The sequence below is a fragment of the Macaca thibetana genome, chromosome 2 (genome assembly GCF_024542745.1).
Source record: "Macaca thibetana thibetana isolate TM-01 chromosome 2, ASM2454274v1, whole genome shotgun sequence".
NCBI classification, from domain to species: domain Eukaryota; kingdom Metazoa; phylum Chordata; class Mammalia; order Primates; family Cercopithecidae; genus Macaca; species Macaca thibetana.
In genome coordinates this window covers 19,872,690-19,892,171 of record NC_065579.1, presented here as the reverse complement: position 1 = coordinate 19,892,171, position 19,482 = coordinate 19,872,690, and the positions used below count along the sequence as shown (strand labels likewise).

At 36.1% G+C, this 19,482-nt stretch overlaps 1 protein-coding gene across 6 annotated transcripts in view; it reads left to right on the top strand.

The window, feature by feature from the left end:
- Positions 1 to 17,190, top strand: part of CMC1 (C-X9-C motif containing 1) — an 86,970-nt gene extending 69,780 nt beyond the window's left edge. For all 6 annotated transcript variants that reach the window (XM_050779526.1, XM_050779527.1, XM_050779528.1 and 3 more), the window contains 2 exons: positions 13,825 to 13,915; positions 16,933 to 17,190. In XM_050779526.1, coding sequence (XP_050635483.1) covers positions 13,825 to 13,915; positions 16,933 to 17,053 — 212 coding nt within the window. In that variant the 3' untranslated portion in view covers positions 17,054 to 17,190. The remainder of the gene's footprint in view (positions 1 to 13,824; positions 13,916 to 16,932) is intronic.
- Positions 17,191 to 19,482: the final 2,292 nt, after the last annotated feature.

Genomic DNA, 19,482 nt, shown 5'->3' with positions numbered 1-19,482 from the left:
GAGTTTTTCCTGTGTTTTGGAAAGGAATAAGTGAAATCCAATAGTAATTACAGATGTTTTTCTGAAGTGAAAAGACCTGGTTCTAAACCAGTCTATGTATGCCACACTATTTAACCTTGGAATATGATGTAGCCTATTTAAAGTTCAGTTTATTCATCTGACAAATGAAGATAAAAATAGTGCTTACTTGATAGTGTTTTTGTACAATTCAAGTGAGCTAACATACATAAAGTATCTAGTATAGTAGTGCCTGGTACAAAGTAAACAGTTTATCTTAGTTGCCATTTTCATGTTTTTATTGCTATTATTACTAACATTATTAACTACCTTGCAAAAAATGATTAGGAAGTTGTCATGGGAAAATGGAAAAAGAAGAAAAAGACCACCCGAAATAAGACAGTTTCTATTCAACATTATTAATGTATTCTTGACTTTTGGTTTTCCATTATCTATGTTCCTAGTGTTTTAACTGCTTCTTGTAAGAATCACATTTTAATCCGAAATTTATATTCTGATCAACTGAGATAATGAATCTCAGTATCCTCCTAAAACTTTTTAATTTTCCTATGAAACCCCAAAGTTTTGTTACTGTTTTTTTTAATTTTGTTTATGGATAAATTCTGAACACAGCCTTTACTAAACTGAAGAGATAGTCATGATAAAGTACAATGTTGGAAATTTTGATCTTTGTCAAAGAAATTAGATAACAGTAAGGGCAGAGATGGTTTAGCAACATATTTTAAAAAATTAGAGTGAGTTAAATCAACTAAAACCTCATAGAAAATGAGAATTATTAACATTCCTTCAATTAATTCACTTATTTATTCAGCTATTTGTTAGATAAATATATGTGAATATTTACAGATATTCATTTGTATACAAATAAATGCACAAATATTTGTTTGTTGAATAAATATAAGCTAAGCAAGTAAGCTTTGCTGAGTGATTATTTTTTACCTTAGTCTTTATTTTCTTAAATATTTTATTTTGATTAGGTATTTTAATAGGCTTAAAAGGATCAGTGGATAAGAAAATATGTTTTAAGGAAAGATATGGAAGATAACTAAGCCTAGAATGATCATAAGTTATAAATCATAAAACAGTAGCCAAATCATCATCAGCCACCTGTTTGCATCTCACCTGAAGTATAGGGAACTAAAAATGTCTTTAGCTATGTTGTCCAACGTGGTCACCATTAGACATACATGGCTATTTTAATTAAAATAAAAAATTTAGTTATGCAGCCACATTAGCCACATTCAGCTTGGGCAACATTGTGAGACCCTGTCTTTTTAAAAAAATATATATCTTATTTAACCTAATATATCCAAAATAATATCTTTTTAACATGCAGCCAATATAAATTTTTTTTTTTTTTTTTTTTTTGAGACAGAGTCTCGCTCTGTCGCCCAGGCTGGAGTGCAGTGGCCGGATTTCAGCTCACTGCAAGCTCCACCTCCCGGGTTCACACCATTCTCCTGGCTCAGCCTCCCGAGTAGCTGGGACTGCAGGCGCCCGCCACCGCGCCCGGCTAGTTTTTTGTATTTTTTAAGTAGAGACGGGGTTTCACCATGTTAGCCAGGATGGTCTCGATCTCCTGAGCTCATGATCCGCCCGTCTCGGCCTCCCAAAGTGCTGGGATTACAGGCTTGAGCCACCGCGCCCGGCCTAAAAATTTTTAATGAGATATTTTATATTCCTTTTGTCACTGGATTTTTTTTTTCATTTTCTGCCTATGTTAGGTAGAATAATAGTCCCCAAAGATGTCCCAGTCATAATCCCTGAAATCTGTGAATATGGATATAAGGAATAACTGTCCTAGAGAACTGAAAATAAAAGCTATGTTTAATGCATCAAACATACGAAGTCAGGATTTTTATCTGTTCTAATCCCCTCACTGGAGTTATGTGAATCTAAGGACAGTATGGTTAAAATTGTAACATAAAAACTGTTGGGTGATCTTCACTCATCTTAGTAGATGTCTCAACAGCATTTGACAATAATGATTATTTCTTCCTTGACCTAAACTTTCCCAGAAAATACAGTCATCTGATGGATACAATTTGTTAGTTTTTATATTTTAACGTTATATTCAAATAATTTATAGAAGAATGAAGACAGTGACTTTAGAAAGTATAATAAGAATTTAAATATAGCAAGCCCCAATTTTTATTTCCTATTTTACTTGTTCTGAAAGTTCTATAACTTGGAATGGTTTATGTCCTTTGATTGCCACTAACTGCTCATCATGAACCTAGAACATAATCTATTTTAAAGATTCTGACCCCGTATAGCTCTAATAGGTTCTAGTTTACCATTAATCTTTAAATTTTTTTTTTTTTTTTTGCTTTAGATTTGAGGAGTACATGTGGAGGTTTGTTACATGAATATATTGTATAATGCAGTGGTTTGAGCATCTATTGAACCATCACCCAAACAGTGATTATAGTAAACAATAGGTAGGTTTTCAGCCCTTGTGCTTCCTCCTTCCCTCCCATTTTGGACTCCCCAGTAGCTATAGTTTATATCTTTATGTCCCTGCATACCCATTGTTTAGCTCCTATTTATAAGTGACAACATGCAGTATTTGTCTATTTCTCTTTTAATTCACTTAGGATAATGGCCACCAGCTAAATCTATGTTGCTACAAAGGACATGTTTTCATTTTTATGGCTGTGTAGTATTCCATGGTCTATATGTACCTCATTTTCTTTCTCCCTTCCACCATTGATGGACAGCTAGGTTGATTCCATGACTTTGCTGTTGTAAATAATGCCACAGTAAACATACAAGGGCAAGTGTCTTTTCGGTAGAATGATTTCCTTTGGGTAGCTACGCAGTAGTGGGATTATCCAGTTCTACTTTTAGTTCTTCTCCAAACTGCTTTCCACAGGGATTGAACTAATTTATATTCTGTTTATAAGCATTCCCTTTCTCTGCATCCTCAACAACATCTCTTAGTCCTTTGTTGGATGCATAGTTTGCAAGTATTTTCTCCTTTTCTCTAGGTTGTCTGTTTGCCCTGTTGATGGTTTCTTTTGCAGGGCAGAAGCTCTTTAGTTTAATTAGGTCCCAATTGTCAATTCTTCTTTTTGTTTCATTTACTTTTGAGGTCTTAGTCATAAATTTTTTGCCTAGGCCAATGTCCAGAAGAGTTTTTCATAGGTTTTCTTCTAGGAATTTTTTGTTTTGTTTTGTTTTGTTTTGTAGTTTGAGGTCTTACGTTTAAGTCTTTCATCCATCTTGAGTTAATTTTTGTATATGGTGAGAGGTAGAGATTGAGTTTCATTCTTTTGCATATGGCTAGCCAGTTTTCCCAGCATCATTTATTGAATAAAGTATCCTTTCCCCAGTGTTTATTTTTGTTTACTTTGTTGAAGATCAGTAGGTTGTAGGTGTGCGGCTTTATTTCCAGGTTCTCTATTCTGTTCCATTGTTCTGTGTGTCTGTTTTTGTACCAGTCCCATGCTATTTTGGTTCGATAGCCTTGTAGTATATTTTAAAGTTGGGTAATGTGAAGCTTCCAGCTTCGTTCTTTTTGTTTAGGAATACTTTGCTATTTGGGCTCTTTTTTGGTTGCATATAAATTTTAGGATGGTTTTTTCCTATTCTGTGAAAAAAGACATTAGTAATTTGATAGGAATAGCATTGAATCTGTAGATTGCTTTGTGCATTATGGGCATTTTAATGACTTGACGCTTCCAATCCATGAGCATGGGTTGTTTTTTCATTTGTTTCATCTGTGATTTCTTTCAGCGGTGTTTTGTAGTTCTTCTAGAGCTCTTTCACCTCCTTGGCCAGATGTATTTGTGTGTGTGTGTGTGTGTGGCTATTGTAAATGGGATTGAGTTATTTTTTGCATGTTGATTTTGTATCCTGAAACTTTACTGATGCCATTTATCAGATCAGTGGTCTTTTAGAGGAATCTTTAGCATTTTCTACATATATAATAATTGTTGGTAAACTACTTACATCTTTAAAATGAATAATTTTTTTTTTTGGAGACAGAGTCTTGCTCTTGTTGCCCAGGCTGGAGTGCAGTGGCACCATCTCGGCTCCCTGCAACCTCTGCCTCCTGGGTTCAAGCAATTCTCCTGCCTCAGCCTCCTGAGTAGCTGGGATTACAGGTGCCCGCCACCATACCCGGCTAATTTTTGTGCTTTTAGTAGAGACAGGGTTTCGCCATGTTGGCCAGGCTGGTCTCTAAATCCTGACCTCAGATGATTTGCCCACCTTGGCCTCCCAAAGTGCTGGGATTATAGGTGTGAGCCACTGTGCCCAGCCAAAATAAAATATTTTTTAAAACACTTAATGACTCATAATTTTGTTGAAGTGAAGATGCCGTCTTTTTGGCTCCATAATTTTAAAACATTTTTACTTTTAGATTTACAAATACTATTTCCTTTTAATCACCTTTTAAATACATCTGTCTTCAACATTTGGATCAAGTACATTTCAACACACAGATACCATGAAAGATGGAAGAATAGTGCATTGCCCTGTTTTTAGCACAATGGGTTACAAGTTGTTACTTTATACTTCATGAAAAATCACTCCTGTTAAGTGTCTAATAGGATGAGAATACTATATTTCCTTTTTGTCCTTAAAATGTATTATTCAGGTCAAGTCAAGAGAATTGCTTGAGGCTAGGAGTTCAAGACCAGCCTGTGCAATATAGTGAGACCTTGTCTCTATGAAAGTAAAAATAAAAAAATTAGCTAGACGTGGTGCCACACACCTGTAGTCCTAGCTACGTGGGAGGCTGAGGTGGGAGGATTACTTGAGTCCAGAGTTCAAGGCTACAGAGAGCTATGATCTTACCAGTGCCCAGCCTGGGTGACAAGAAAAAAAGTATTATTCACTCCTCAGTTCCTGATTTTGAGAAAATTCATCTGGGATGCTATCATCTGAAGACTTATAGTCGATATGATTATGTGCTTATATCATCAATTTCATCATCTTCGTTAAATTGTAGAGTGCTGCTGTTGGTTTCTTTGCATTCTTCTAATTCATCAAATAATTGCAAAACATCTTTTGGCCAGTTTTTCCCCGTACTGTGGTAGCATGTTAGTTTTCTATTGCTATTGTGACAAATTATACAAACTTAGTAGCTTTATTAAGACAATACAAATTCATTATATTATAGTTCCATAGTTCTGAAGTGTGACAGGTCTCACTGGGCTAAAATCAAGGTGTTAGCAGAGCTGTGTTTGTTTCTGGAGGCTCTAGGGGAAAGTCTGTTTCCTTGCCTTTTTCAGCAAAGGTGAAGGTATTCTCTTTTTTCCATCTTTAAAGCCAGCAAGATAGAATCTCTCTGACTCTGCTTCCATCATCTCATCTCTTTTCTCCTGTCCTCTTCTGCATCTGTCTTTCACTTTTAAAGACCCTTGTGATTATTTTGGGCCTTCCGAGATAACCTTCCTATTTTCAACTGATTAGCAAACTTAATTCTGTCTGCATCCTTAATTCCCATTTCCTATGTATCTTAACATATTCATGGGTTTCCGGGATTATGACTGGGACATCTTTGGGGACTATTACGCTACCTAACATAGGGAGAAAATGAAAAAAAAATTCAAATCTTAACTGTATTCAGTGAAAGCTTTAAGAAAAAAGAAAAGAAAAAGCTACTTTTATATCTTCATAAACAGTAATACAATACATTGAGCAATATAGTAAATATGATGGAATAATGAAAGGCTTTATTTCACTATTGCATCCTTCTAGGGGATTTCATCATTTTCTTTTCTTATCGTAGTTATTTTTAGCATAGTTCGAAATAACTGACAGGCCATGATGCAATAATTTCTACTATGATGAAATTAAATGTTTGAAGATACAGGAAAAATAAGATCAATAAATTATATATTGAATCTTAGCTTTACACCAAGATCAAATGATCCTATTTGCTAAAATGAATTTTATTGTATTAAAAATATGTCAATTTTCTTTAGATTTTTGGAGGACTCTAAGAAAGAATAAAGTCATAAAATATCCTTGAAATAGTTATAAAAGAAACCTGGAGTGGTGGCTCATGCCTGTAATCCCAGCACTTTGGGAGGCTGAGGTGGGTGGATCATGAGGTCAGGAGATCGAGAGCATCCTGGCCAGCATGGTGAAACCCCATCTCTACTGAAATACAAAAAATTAGCCAGGTGTGGTGGCACATGCCTGTAGTCCCAGCTACTCGGGAGACTGAGGCAGGAGAATCGCTTGAACCTGGGAGACAGAGGTTGCAGTGAGCCGAGATCATGCCACTGCACTCCAGCCTAATGACAGAGCGAGACTCCGTCTCAAAAAAAAAAAAAAAAAAAAAAAAAGAAATCTGCAAAACTAAAATTGGGTCTAGTGGATCCTGATTTTATACTGAGAGTCAAATGCTTGGTTTCCTTGCTTTCTCTGATGCCACATAGTCCTCTGTATTTTTCCAGTTTCTTCTTTTTCTCCTAGCGTGAAGTGTTAGGATTCCTCAGTGGTTGTCCAGGGCCTCTTTTCATTATTTTTGTTAAGTTACTGCTATCAAAACAGTGTCTTCAGAACTTGCTTCAGAATCATAGCTAACTGCCTTCTACTTGGATGATTCACAGGCTCCTTAACTGAACATGTCCTAAATTCATTGTCATCTTTATTCCATCTTCCTCCACCAAAACAGAACAAATTCATATGCTATTCCTTTTTGGTGAGTGTGTGTTATGTACAACAGTGCTTTTGTTTGTTTTTCTGGTGTTTTTTAAGTCATCCACCTGGGCCATCATGCACCCAGCAAGAAAATTAGGGGTTATCCTTGACTCCTCCTTCTATTACACTCATAAATAACTATATTCCAAGTCCTGTTAGTTCTCTCTGGTTTCATTTTTATTCACTCACTTCTGTCCTTTCCTACTTTGTCTGCCACAGGTTTAAATGTTTTTAGCCCCTTGGACTGTTGTACTAACTTTCTATCCAGTTTTGTTATTTCCAGTTCTGTTTTCCCTGCCTACTCTAAAGTTCTGTGCAGAAGAAAACATGATCTTGTCATTCCACTGCATAAACTCTTTTGAGGATTTCGATAATCCTTAGAACACAGCCTAAACATTTGAACATTGCCAACTGGTCATACTTGGTACATGCCTTTTCTCCTCCATCTGGCATCCACCACACACACACACACACACACACACACACACACACTCACAAGCTAATAGCAAATGTACCAACCATTCTGAATTATTCTCTGTAATATGTCCTGCCTGTTCACCTCCAGATCTTCTGTGCCCTTACCTTGGTCCAGAATACTGTTCCCTCTCTTCCTTTGCTAACACAGCACGGTGTACATCATAGCTTAAGAGTACTTCATATTGGAATTCCCTCCTGAATATGTTTGAGGTTCCCATTCTGTGCTTCCATAGCACCCTCCCTGCCCAGAGCAGGTATCAACTCAACTGTTAGCATTTGAAGATTACTTGTCTCTTCTTCAGGAACTGTTGTTAGCTCCCACAGAGTAGGAACCCTCTCTTTCTTACTCTACGTGGTAACCCCAGAAGCTAGCACAGTGTTTATATGCACAGTAGGTACTTTGAAAATGTTTGTTGAATGAATGAATGATATTTTATGAGCCCCTGGATAAATGAGAAAATACTTAAATATTGTAATTTATTGAATCAGCTAATACATGTGAATCATTAATTAACTCATTGGACAGTGCCTATTATAAACACAATAAATATTAGCTGTTATTGTTGCTATCATGAAGATAGGAATGTAGGTAATTTTTTCTTTTTCATTCTACTTTGGTAATTAAAGAAAAACAAACTCAGTATTTACAAATGAATCTTTTCTTAAAAATTAAGGTAATGATTTGGTGATTTCCCATCTGCAGTGTCTAGATTTGCCTTTGAAAATGGAAATGTTTTTAAAGATGTAGTGCAGTGAAGAAGCCACTGTTTCAATATATGTCTTGTGAAATAGCAATTCCCAACCTTTTTGGCACCAGGGACCAGTTTTGTGGAAGACACTTTTGCGTTGGTTTCGGGATGAAACGATTCCACCTCAGATCATCAGCCATTAGTTAAGAGTCTCGTAAGGAACGTGCAGCCTAGACCCCTTGCGTGCACAGTTCTTCACAGGAGGGTGTGTGCTCTTGTGAGAATCTGATGCTGCTGCTGATCTGACAGGAGGTGGAGCTCAGGCAGTAATGCTCGCTGGCCAGACGCTCACCTTCTGCTGTCCTGCCCAGTTCCTAACAGGCCATGGCCTGGTACCAGTCTGCAGTGCGGAATTTGGGGGACCCCTGTTATAAAAGGTGTTTATCATTTCTGGACATTATATTTTTCCATGTGAACTGATAGTTTTATGGATCTTTAGAAAATTGTGGTACTCTTTTTTTTTTTTTTTTTTTTTGTAGGGATGGGTGGCTAGAATGTTTGCTGGAAAAGGTTTGTGCACTTTTTTCAGCTTATTTGAATTTATCCTAATTTACTTCTCATCCAGTCTGGAAGTAATTTATATTTGGCTTTGTCTGTGGGTTGGATTCGATTCTTTCCAAAAGTCGAAGTACTTAGATCATTGATGCAGAAGTCACAGGGAGACCTACAATTGTGTTACTAAATTTTATAGACTAATGTATATGAAGTCAGAAGCTCATGAAATACTGTTCGTGCTGTTGGTTATACAGAATAATGTGCTGTGTGTCCCTCTGGCCTTGATTTCCTTCAGCTGAGCAGTCATGAGAAAGAAGAGGACAAAAATACTGTCTTCATTGTCTCTGCTTTGGTTCAGACCTTCATCACTGCATTGAAAACTGAGGGTGACCTCCTGTTGTCTTCAGGCACTTTTTACTTCACAGCTTCCAGAAGGGATGATGATTACTGAGAGTGGCGCAGCTCTTAGGCATCGTCTAGAGGGACCTGACATTAGACTGTTCACTGCAGAAGTATTCACATAAAAGATAGCTTTTCTTGAGAAAATTTGTTGTAGATTTTAATTTACATCACAGATTTAAAACTGCAGATACCTTTGTCTGAAGGGAAATCTTACTAAAAGTCAGCACTTAGACCCTCTTTCAAATTTTATCATTTTTAGTCCTATGTTTTTAAAACTTCTTATAATTCACTAACTGTTCAAAAGATCTTTCCTACATTAAGTTTAAAGTACCTCTCTGCTTTTATTCTTACCTAGTTTTATGTAAGGAATGTTTTGTGATTCAGACTCCTATTTATAGAGTTGATATGATGTATTATGAATTTAGGAGGATTTTTAAGTCTGCCCTACTATGTTCTTTAATAAACAGGATGTCCTAATTTTTTTCCACCTATTAAGATGATGGTGCAGTTATGGAAATATTGCCTATAGCTTATATGTTAAAATTCTAAATTATATTGGTATCCAAATATGCCTTTGCTTTTTGTAATGCTGGGAGAAAATAGGCATTTTTTTGAAGACTTGACTGGCTAAGGAAATTAAAGTACTGAAAAGTTAGGAATAAGTGCTGTGTCTAAAGATAGTTGTGAAAAAATTCATTTTAAAATCAAATTAATGGAGATACGAACAGAGTCGTTCTAATCAGAGAAATGAAATAATAGGGATTATTTCTTTTAATTTGATGTGTTTTAAAATTGTCATCTCAGTGAATGCTTTAGTTCTAATTGGATAACTGCATTTGCAAAGTAATGATGTTGCTTGAAACTATGTGCAGAGAAAGTGTAAAAGATGAACTATCTGCTATATCTAGTTCAATGCACAGTTGCCATATTTATCCTTTGCTCGATTAAGGAACCATATTATTGGGAATTATTTAAATATTGACGTATATCTGGAAGTTTCATAAATTAAATGAGTTAAAAAATAAATTACTTCTGTTACTGTTTTATATGGAAGCTCCCAAGTTTTTTTCATATCATAGTTAAACTGGAAATTATATAGGCTACTGGTACTTAATTACAATGTGAATAATTATTTTGTCCATTATGTTAAAGTTAGGAGAAGACTTTATCTTTTTGTGTTTTTTTCCTAGATAATCTTGAGCCAAATTTAATTATATCCAAAGAATTTTTTTTTTTAATTATTTTTTTGAGGCAGAGTCTCACTTTATTGCCCAGACTGGAGTGCAGTGGTGTGATCTCAGCTCACTGCAGCCTTCTGTTCCTGGGTTCAAGTGATTCTCCTGCCTTGGCCTCTCAAGTAGCTGGGATTACAGGTGCTGCCACCATGCCCAGCTGATTGTTATACTTTTAGTAGAGATGGGGTTTCACCATGCTGGCCAGTCTGGACTCAAGCTCCTGGCATCAAGGGATCCACCCACCTTAGCCCCCAAAGTGCTGGGATTACAGGCGTGAGCCACCGTGCCTGGCTTCAGAGAATATTTTTACCAATAGTATATGATATTACATGGTTTCCTTGAGATAAATGAAGAGTTTCCAAAAGAAAGACACAGAATTTTATGTTCTTGATATCTTAAAGAAAAAATATATTGAGTGCTCATTACTTTAAACCTTTGAATAACTTTTAACAATCTCTCCACATTCCTACTGTTTATTGATATTCTTTTGTATTATCTTAAGATAGACTGAATTGAATGAAATTTGATTTTTGTAGTTTTTAATGGTAATTAAATTATTGATAGAATCAGGTATACAAGCTCTTTAACATTTAACATAAATTGAAAGATGGAAGTGATTTAAATTGGATTTGTTTTAGAATTCCATTTTAGAAATCAGTTGGCAGTATTAGCAGCATCACTATTATATGAATATATGCTAATGTAGAATGAAAGAAAGGTCCTCATTAAAATCTTGTTGCTAAACAAGTGACAGAAACCTTACAGACAGCTTTAGGCTTCAGGTCAGTCACATTTACTCCTGAAGAGATATGGACAAGTGTGAAAGTGTATAGACTATGCCTTTATTGTGATCAGAACACATAAATGCTATTTTGTACCAGTTCCCTACCAAGGACATTTTTATTAATAGTAAACAAAACAAATCTTAATGCAATGCCTAAGCATCCTATTCTCAAGTAAGGTAAAATATTGGGTTTGTTAAATTCAGAAAGTAAACATTTGCTAACATCCATTGTGTCTGTGTTTTCCAGAAAAGGACTGAAGTTTGGTCAACTAGTGTGTTTTCATGAGGCAAAATTCATTATCTAATTACCTTTCTTCCAGACATTATTTGGGTGAACTGGTCTGGTATAGGTATAGTAAGGTGACAGTAAAGGTAAGGTGGTGCAGGGGAATCCAGCCAATGGTTCATTACCACTATTGAGCATGGCAGTTCTCTTAAAGAAGCCTTTAGCTAGATTTAGCTAATTCTGGATTAACTTTATATACATTTTGTTTGAGGATTGCCCATGTCTTTTTATTTGGGGATCGTAGTCTTTGCTTATATAAAGGTGGATCTTAACATCACGTTGTAAATAGAAAAATTAACATGTAAGAATAGATAGGCATTCCAGAGTGAAAGATAATTGACTTTTAGATAGCCATGTGGCTACCCTTCAGCATCTGCACTGGAGAGCTGGCTGTAAGTCCGCTTTGCCTTTTGAGTATTAGGGAGTCCTTAGTCAAAGGGCACAAAGGAATTTCCTTTGGTTTGATTTGACCTGTGTGCCCAGCTCCTCTGCATCAAGAGGAACAAGAACATTTGTAGTTGGAATAAAGAAGATACTTGATTACATGTAGAGTCTAACAGGCTGGGTTGGGAATGAGAGAGCAAATGTTGGGACTGCTGAGACTAGTGAAGCAGAAGCCAAAGGGAACTAATCCTGTGTGTCCTTGAAGGGGAATACTATGTATGAACTCATTTCGTGTGATCACGCACGCTATTTGAATTAAAGTCATTTCTAGCATCCCTTGTTCCTTCTTCCTATTCCACCAATTTTCTTGGAAGTATCACTATGATGTTGTGAGTGGATACAGGTATCTATGCTGTAGGACTCTTGTCCCAGCAAAGCCCCCATAATGAATTTTTTTTTTTTTTTTTGAGACAGAGTCTCACTCTGGTCTCCCAGGCTGAAGTGCAATGGCACGATCTTGGCTCACCGCAACCTCCGCCTCCTAGGTTTAAGCGATTTTCCTACCTTAGCCTCCTGAGTAGCTGGGATTACAGGCACCTGCCACCACACCCGGCTAATTTGTGTATTTTTAGTAGAGACAGGTTTCACCATGTTGGCCAGGCTGATCTCGAACTCCTGACCTCAGGTGATCTGCCCGCCTCGGCCTCCCAAAGTGCTGGGATTACAGGCTTGAGCCACTGTGCCCGGCCCATAATGAATTTTTTATGCATTTAATCTCATTTTTGGTTGCTTGTGGTTTAAAAATATTTTTGTTACATAAGTATGTATTTTCATGGACATTCCTAAAATTATCTGTTTAAGACAATTATAAATAATGTATAATTCCAAGTACCTGGAAGGATAACACATAGCTTAAGAGAGGAATCTTGATTATTTTGTATTTTAAAAGTTACAAAACATATTGAGAAAACACAATCCAGAATTTATTTTTATTTTTATTTTATTTTTTTGCCTACAGCTTCTTTGTAAGGACGATGTTTAAGATCTCACTTGGAAATAGTTGCTTACTTACAGTAGATTAGGGGTGGCAGAGTCTGGAACTAGAGCAGCCAGTGGTCAGAAGGAGGGACCAGAGTAGTTCACGAGAGTAGCTTCAAGAGATGAGGAGCAAAGCATATGTCCTGTGTAAGGGATAAGACAGGACTGAGTCTGACCCAAAGCAAACACAAGACAGAGTAGTAAGTGGCCCAGCTGTGGGTAGCATAGGTACCAGGCTTTTCTGGATTTGTGGTCCTGAAAAGGCAGAATACTCAAGGTGCCAATACAATTTAAAGGGCAAATTAGCAGAGTGGAAATTTGACAGAAAGCCATTTGAAATATCTAGGGCACCTAGAACTTCCTTGGGAATGAAATGGGAGTCCTGTTATTAGAAGTTAAGAAACCATGGCAGGGTTGTGTAAAAGCAAAGGGATGCCTTGATGCCATCAGGTGGGAATCCACCGGCTTTTGTTGCCAGGTACTAAGAAGACATGCAGAGACTAGACAACAGATACCAATGTCTGCAAACAATTCCCCTTCAAAGGAGGAGGCAGCTCTTGGTATTTCTCCTGGAATATACAGTCATGCACTGCATGACGATGTTTAGATCAACGATAGACTACATATATGATGGTGGTTCCATAAGATGATAATGCTGTATTTTTACTGTACCTTTTCTATGTTTAGAAATGTGTAGATACACAGGTACTTACCTTTCTGTTATAATTGCCTGCAGTATTCAGTACAGTAACATATGGTACAGGTTTGTGGCCTCGGCTATAGCAAATAGCCTAGATGTCTACTCAGCTGTACCATCTAGGTTTGTGTAAGTACACTCTGATCTTTGGACCACGATGAAATTGTCAAATGATGCATTTCTCAGAACATACCCTCATTGTTAAGCAGCCCATGATTGTACTGTTTCTCTACTAGAAATCCTATCTCCACATCCTGTCTCTTTGAAGTCTCCTTGCCCTTCATCTCAGAAGTCCTCTCTCCCTCCTCTCAAATCACATTTATTTCTACAAAGTAAATATCACTCATCTTATTCTGCCTTTTACTGGTGTACATGTCTTTTGTTGAGCTTGATACCATGTGCCAAGCCCAATCTACGTAATAGATGTTCAAGGCTGCAGTGAGCTATCATCATGCCACTGCACTCCAGCCTGGGCGACAGGCTTTCTTCTAAAAAGAAAAATAATTGTGTGTGTGTGTGTGTGTGTGTGTGTGTGTGTGTGTGTGTGTGTTTATACAGATGTAATTACAAGTAATTTTTTCCTTCCAAATGTATTTCAGATTTTACCAAATGTTGCAAGAACTCTGGAGTTCTTATGGTAGTAAAATGCCGGAAAGAAAACTCTGCAATGAAAGAATGTCTGACTGCTTAGTAAGTAGTTATCTCGATGTTTGTGCTTCTGTGTGTATTTGTAGTAGATAAGAGTATATTACTTAACTCAGTACATGTAATATATTCTGTACCTCTCCATACCAAATTTATCATATTGTTGGCTGAGTCTAAAGTTCCAGTATAGTCTTAAAAATGCAACATATTTATGAGTCTTTTCAAATTTTGTCAGCATTGTATCTAATTAAAAAGATGAAGTCAGCAGACAAAAATATATGATTTTTCACTATTTAACAAATCTTTTTTCATGAACAGTCTGATCTGTAAAATATAGTACAGACTGATATTTGTTTATTCTATTGTGAAGATAACTGAATTAAAATATCTCTGAGACCTTCTCCAGCCTTGTGATTTGTTGGATTAATATAATTTAACTCCTAGAAAGCTGAGATAAATCATATGGATGATATAAAGGTAAATTTAGATTTTTGAAGTTAACCAAATTAACTTTTAAAATAATTTTATAATATCATGTGCACTAATGTTTTGTTGTAGTTCCTTAAATCTAAGTAAAAATGTGTGAAGTTCTTTGAATTCACATGCTGATTTATTCACCCAAGTTCTATCGCCCACATTATTGACAGATAATATTGTAGAATACTTTAGCAAGTATTGTTAATTGAATGTTGAGAGATCTTAGTTTTCGTAAGCCTTTATTTCCTTTAATTTCTCTAGCCTGTGCAGTGTGTATGTCAGTATGATACATGTCTTAGGGGATTAAATAAAATAGTAATGAACACCTGAACCCTACATTTAAAAAAAAATAAAATACATACACATAAACTTATAGACCTTTTTTTAGAATGGTGGAGTTGGAAAAGACTTTAGAGATAATGTAAACTCATCTCTACATTTGCTATATTTGTAGATGATGAAACATAATCAGTGTTGATTTTTTTTCTTAAGTTAATATCAACAGCAGCCCTTATTTATGGTCTAGGTATTGTACTCAGTGCTTTACCATAGAGGAGTGAAACTTCATTCTGTGACTCAGTTCTATTCCCGAGTGCTTCCAAGAAATGTTTACTGAGTAAACGAATCCCTTAAACTTTTGTATGACTGAATTGTTAAATTCTGTCTTATATATTGATTAAATAATTTTTATATCTCAGATTCAGTCATCATAATTGTTATTGCTAGTTTGACATATTATCCTTCACTCCAGTCGGGGCAGCTCTAGAGCAGAGTAGACGGGAGTCTAGACTGCAGAGGGCAACCTGGGTTCAGCTTCTGCATCAGTGAGAGCTTAGCTAGCCGTGGGACCTTAGGCAGGCTCTTCATTGTAAGAATGAATAATTATACCTTATGGAGTGATTGTGAGGTACTGTATGTAAACACATTTACCATGATAGGTATTCAGTCAATATTAGCTGTTTTTTGATTAGTATTTGTTACTATTTATCTGAATATTAATCATTTGAATATCCTTCTCTCTCTCACCCCCTAGATATACGAGAAGAAAATAAAAGATTCTAGTCCATCTGAGGGGAGGAGAGGGCTAGGAAGGATGGCTGTTTCTGCTTGCTTAGAAGAGATAAGCAGTGGATGTAACATTAACTGAAAGTAAATGGAAAATTATTAGGGAAAATTTTACTTGACTTTGAGTCCCCAGATACACTAAGAAATAGTATTTGTTCATCTTTAAATAAGAGGGTGTTCTTCTTTGTTAATTACTATTGACATTTCCATGAAATGAATGTAACTGCTTATCCTCTCTCATTTTGAAACATTGTTTTTGCTTACCTCTTACCTTCATTTATAATCTGATTTCTGTCCTTACATCACTGAACCTGCTCTTTTTAAAGGCTCTAATGGGCTGATGGTAGACAAATCCAACAAATTGTTCTTTTTTATTTGACCTCTCTCTGGCAATCCCTTCTTAAAAGTCTCCTCTGTCTTCCCTGATAATATTTTTTCCCATTTTCCCAACACCTCTCTGTACTTCTCAACGTTTTTAATCTACTCCTTAAAGTTGGTGATTCCCCAAGTTCTCTTCTCATTCTGAAAGCTGAGGAAGTTTAGTTTGCACCCATGAATTCAGTTACTTACTATAGAAAGTAACATTTGTTTCTTTATTCAAGTCCAAAAATGAATTTGGCTCATTTTGCTCATCCTACGTGTCTTTGTGAATTATACAGTTGTCTAGTATCTACAGTCTTATCTCCTAACTCTAACTGGTTATTTCCTGTTGATTACTGAAATTTCCCGCACATTATCTCTTCCTTTTCATTCCTTCAGCTCTTCTTTTGGCCTGTGCCTTCATCATTTTTTGCCTGGATTATTTTAACCGTTTATTGGCTATCTTGGCTCTAACATTGCTTGCCCACTTTTGCCCTATCTGCCACATTTTGTCAGATTCATCCAAGACACAAAACTGATCTTACAGGTGAGGTGCTCTATTAATTGTGCTCCATTTTCTTCAGGATAGATTTTCTTCGTATAGCATAAAGGGCACATCATGATTTGACTTTTGCCCATTCCATCTTCATTTCAGGCCTTTTCTCCTATGTGCATAATCTGCTATAGTGGTACCTATCTACTTGCAGTTTTTCATGCATTAGTTTTTCCTCATCCACGTGCCTTCCCACACTTGCCTTCTATATGGATTTCTGTTGGTCTTTCAAAATACGACTCAAGCATTTCCCCTTGATATCTCTGCCTTCCCCATTTCTTCCTTGTTTCCATGGTGCACTGGGGCATACCTCTGTCACAGTATTTTGTACACTTAATCCGGTCTTTACTTGTCCTTTACACCGTGGGTTCCCAGGACAGGAGCTGTGCTTCTCACTGCTGTATCCTGTGACAGTACTATATAAAAATGAATGATTTGGTCTTCAGTTTGGTAGCATAAAGTTAACAGTGAATTTGTAACCATTACTAAAAGTGTGCTTCTAAAGATTGAGCCTGATGAACCAGATGTCTGAATATTAGTAATTAAAGTAAGCTTACATTTAACACATGCAAGATTACTTTAAAATATTTTCATTTCCTTCTCATAGCTATAATGATCCAGCCTTTCATGAAGAATGCAAAATGGAATACCTGAAGGAAAGGGAAGAATTCAGAAAAACTGGAATTCCTGCAAAGAAAAGGCTACAGAAGGTTCCAACAAGCATGTAGGCAGATACTCAAATGACATTCAGGAACTCTAATATTCATGGAAGTCATTTTATAATATAAATCACCTTAAATAATGAACTCAAGCATGTATGTTTGCTTTAATTATGGAAATACTGAAATAAATATTTTATTTCAAAGTTCTGGTTTCTTAAATGGGAAGGTAGTAGTTACTGAAGTGGGATATGGTTTTCCTGGTCATTCTGGACCTTTTGAAAGTTTTTCCACAACTGTAGTTCTATAACAGTGACACTGACTTTTTACAGTCTAATATGGTCCTTATATTACTTTTCTTCCAATGTATAGGTTAATGGCTAATCATGGGAGCCAAAACTTAAGCAGTAATGGATAACCTTCAAAGGTGTTAATAATAACTGGGCAGTATAGCAGGATGGCTATGAACCAGAATCCTTCCTGATTCTACCACTTATTAGCTATACAACTGTGGAAGTAAATCTAATACAGTTTGTTGAGGATGTACTGAGTATTGCATATAGCAGCTACACGTACAGCGTATAAGACAGTGCTTCAGACCTGGTGGATGCTCTTATATTGGTAGTTACTGTTAGTAGTAGTACAGGCTCATTTGGAAACTATCTTAGTCCATTGGGAGAATACCCAAGACCAGGTAATTTATAAGAAAAATTTGTTTGGCTTACAGTTCTGGAGTTTATTTGCCAGCAGCTTCTGGCAAGGGTTTTCATACTGCATCAAAACATAACAGGGTGAAAAAACAGAAGGACGAACAAGTGTGGGCAAGCTTTTGTAACAACTCGCTCTCTTGAGAATTTATACCTGCAATAACGGCATAAATCCATTCATGAGGGCTCCACCCTCATCACCCTATTACCTCTTAAAGGCTCGGTCTCTTAGTACTGTTAAATTAGCAATTAAGTTTCCAACACATGAACTTTTGGGGGACACACTCAAACCATAGCAGAACCATAGATAAGGAGATACTTACATGAATTAATTTTACTTACATCTTTGATGTAGAATTTTCTAAAACATACGTTCTTAACCTGATAACTTGGCTACTGAGTCCTTTAATCTTTCATTTTGAAAAGTTACCTTTCTAAGTGAATTACCATCCTGTAACATAGTAACGGACTCAGGAAGTAGTATAAAAAATTTGTGTCCCAATTTAATAATTTGAACTTTTATATTAAAAGTTATTTTTCCCCATGAGCTGTTAACTCTTCCACAGCCATTGTAACTAGTTTCAAGATAAGTAAATTTTATGTATATTTTCACACAATCCTCATTAAAAGCACAAATAGAAATTACTACCCACTAAGACAAGGTTTAACTTTCCCTAATCCCATGAAATAGATCTGAGAGATTTTTTTTTTTTTAAGAAAGAACTTAAATAGGACACTGAAGAATCAATAAATGTTCAAGTTCCATACTTTACTCTTGAGTGAACCACTCAAAAAACTATTTTACTCTTATTTGTAATACAAAGAAACCACATTTTCCCAGGCCACAGATCAAAAGGAAGAAGATTACTAGAGCGGACAAAAGCAAAGCAAATACAGAAATCTAGAGACCACACAGCATAGGGGCAAACCTGCCCATATTTCCACATTGACCTTTGGTATTGGTGCATTTCCTAGAGCACAGGAAGTTACCTGTTTTTAGAGATAATGGAAAGGTTACTTTAAGAAGCTAGTGAAATACACAATCTGTGACTATTTTACAGCTTTAAAATCAGAAGTAGCCCACCTCATGTAGAAAATTCACTTATGTATATGTTGCTTTCCCCATAGAAGCCCAATTAGATTATATAATATAAATAATATGTTCATCCTCATGTCAAAGACTAAAACCATTCATTGTAGGCTTCAGAATACCCATGCGTATCCATACTGAAGATTTTTTTCACCTGGTACATCTGCCTCAGTTGTGTCTTGCTTGCTTATGGGTGCCTGTTGATATTATTCTGTTAATATGTGATAACCCACAGGCTTTTTACCCCTTAACATACACCTTCTCCAAGTAGCCTTTCTGAATTAAGATCAGTACTTTGTTGTCACATGATTCAGTTCTTCAAGTCTGAATTTTCCCATTTATTTTGGTTTTCTAATGTTTCACATAGGCACGTTCCTGCTTTTAAGAATTCAGTTCCATTTTGGCAGCAACTCGATAAGTCTTACAGATGTAAATTTTACTTTAGCTAATAAGGGAGCAAGAGGAAGGAGTAGGTGGCTTTTTGTTATTTATGTTCTCTTCATTCTGTCGATTTATGGATGTACTGAATTGAACCTTATAAAAAGAAATATAAAGATTCAAAGGAAGCTCTTGAGAGCAAGTTTCAGCTAGTTTAAGTCAACATATTCAATTTTAAATAGATTTATAAGCTACAGATGGGCCACTGTTTTTTTTGTTTGAATTTTACCTAGAGCAGAGATGATCAAGTGTACATTTAAAAA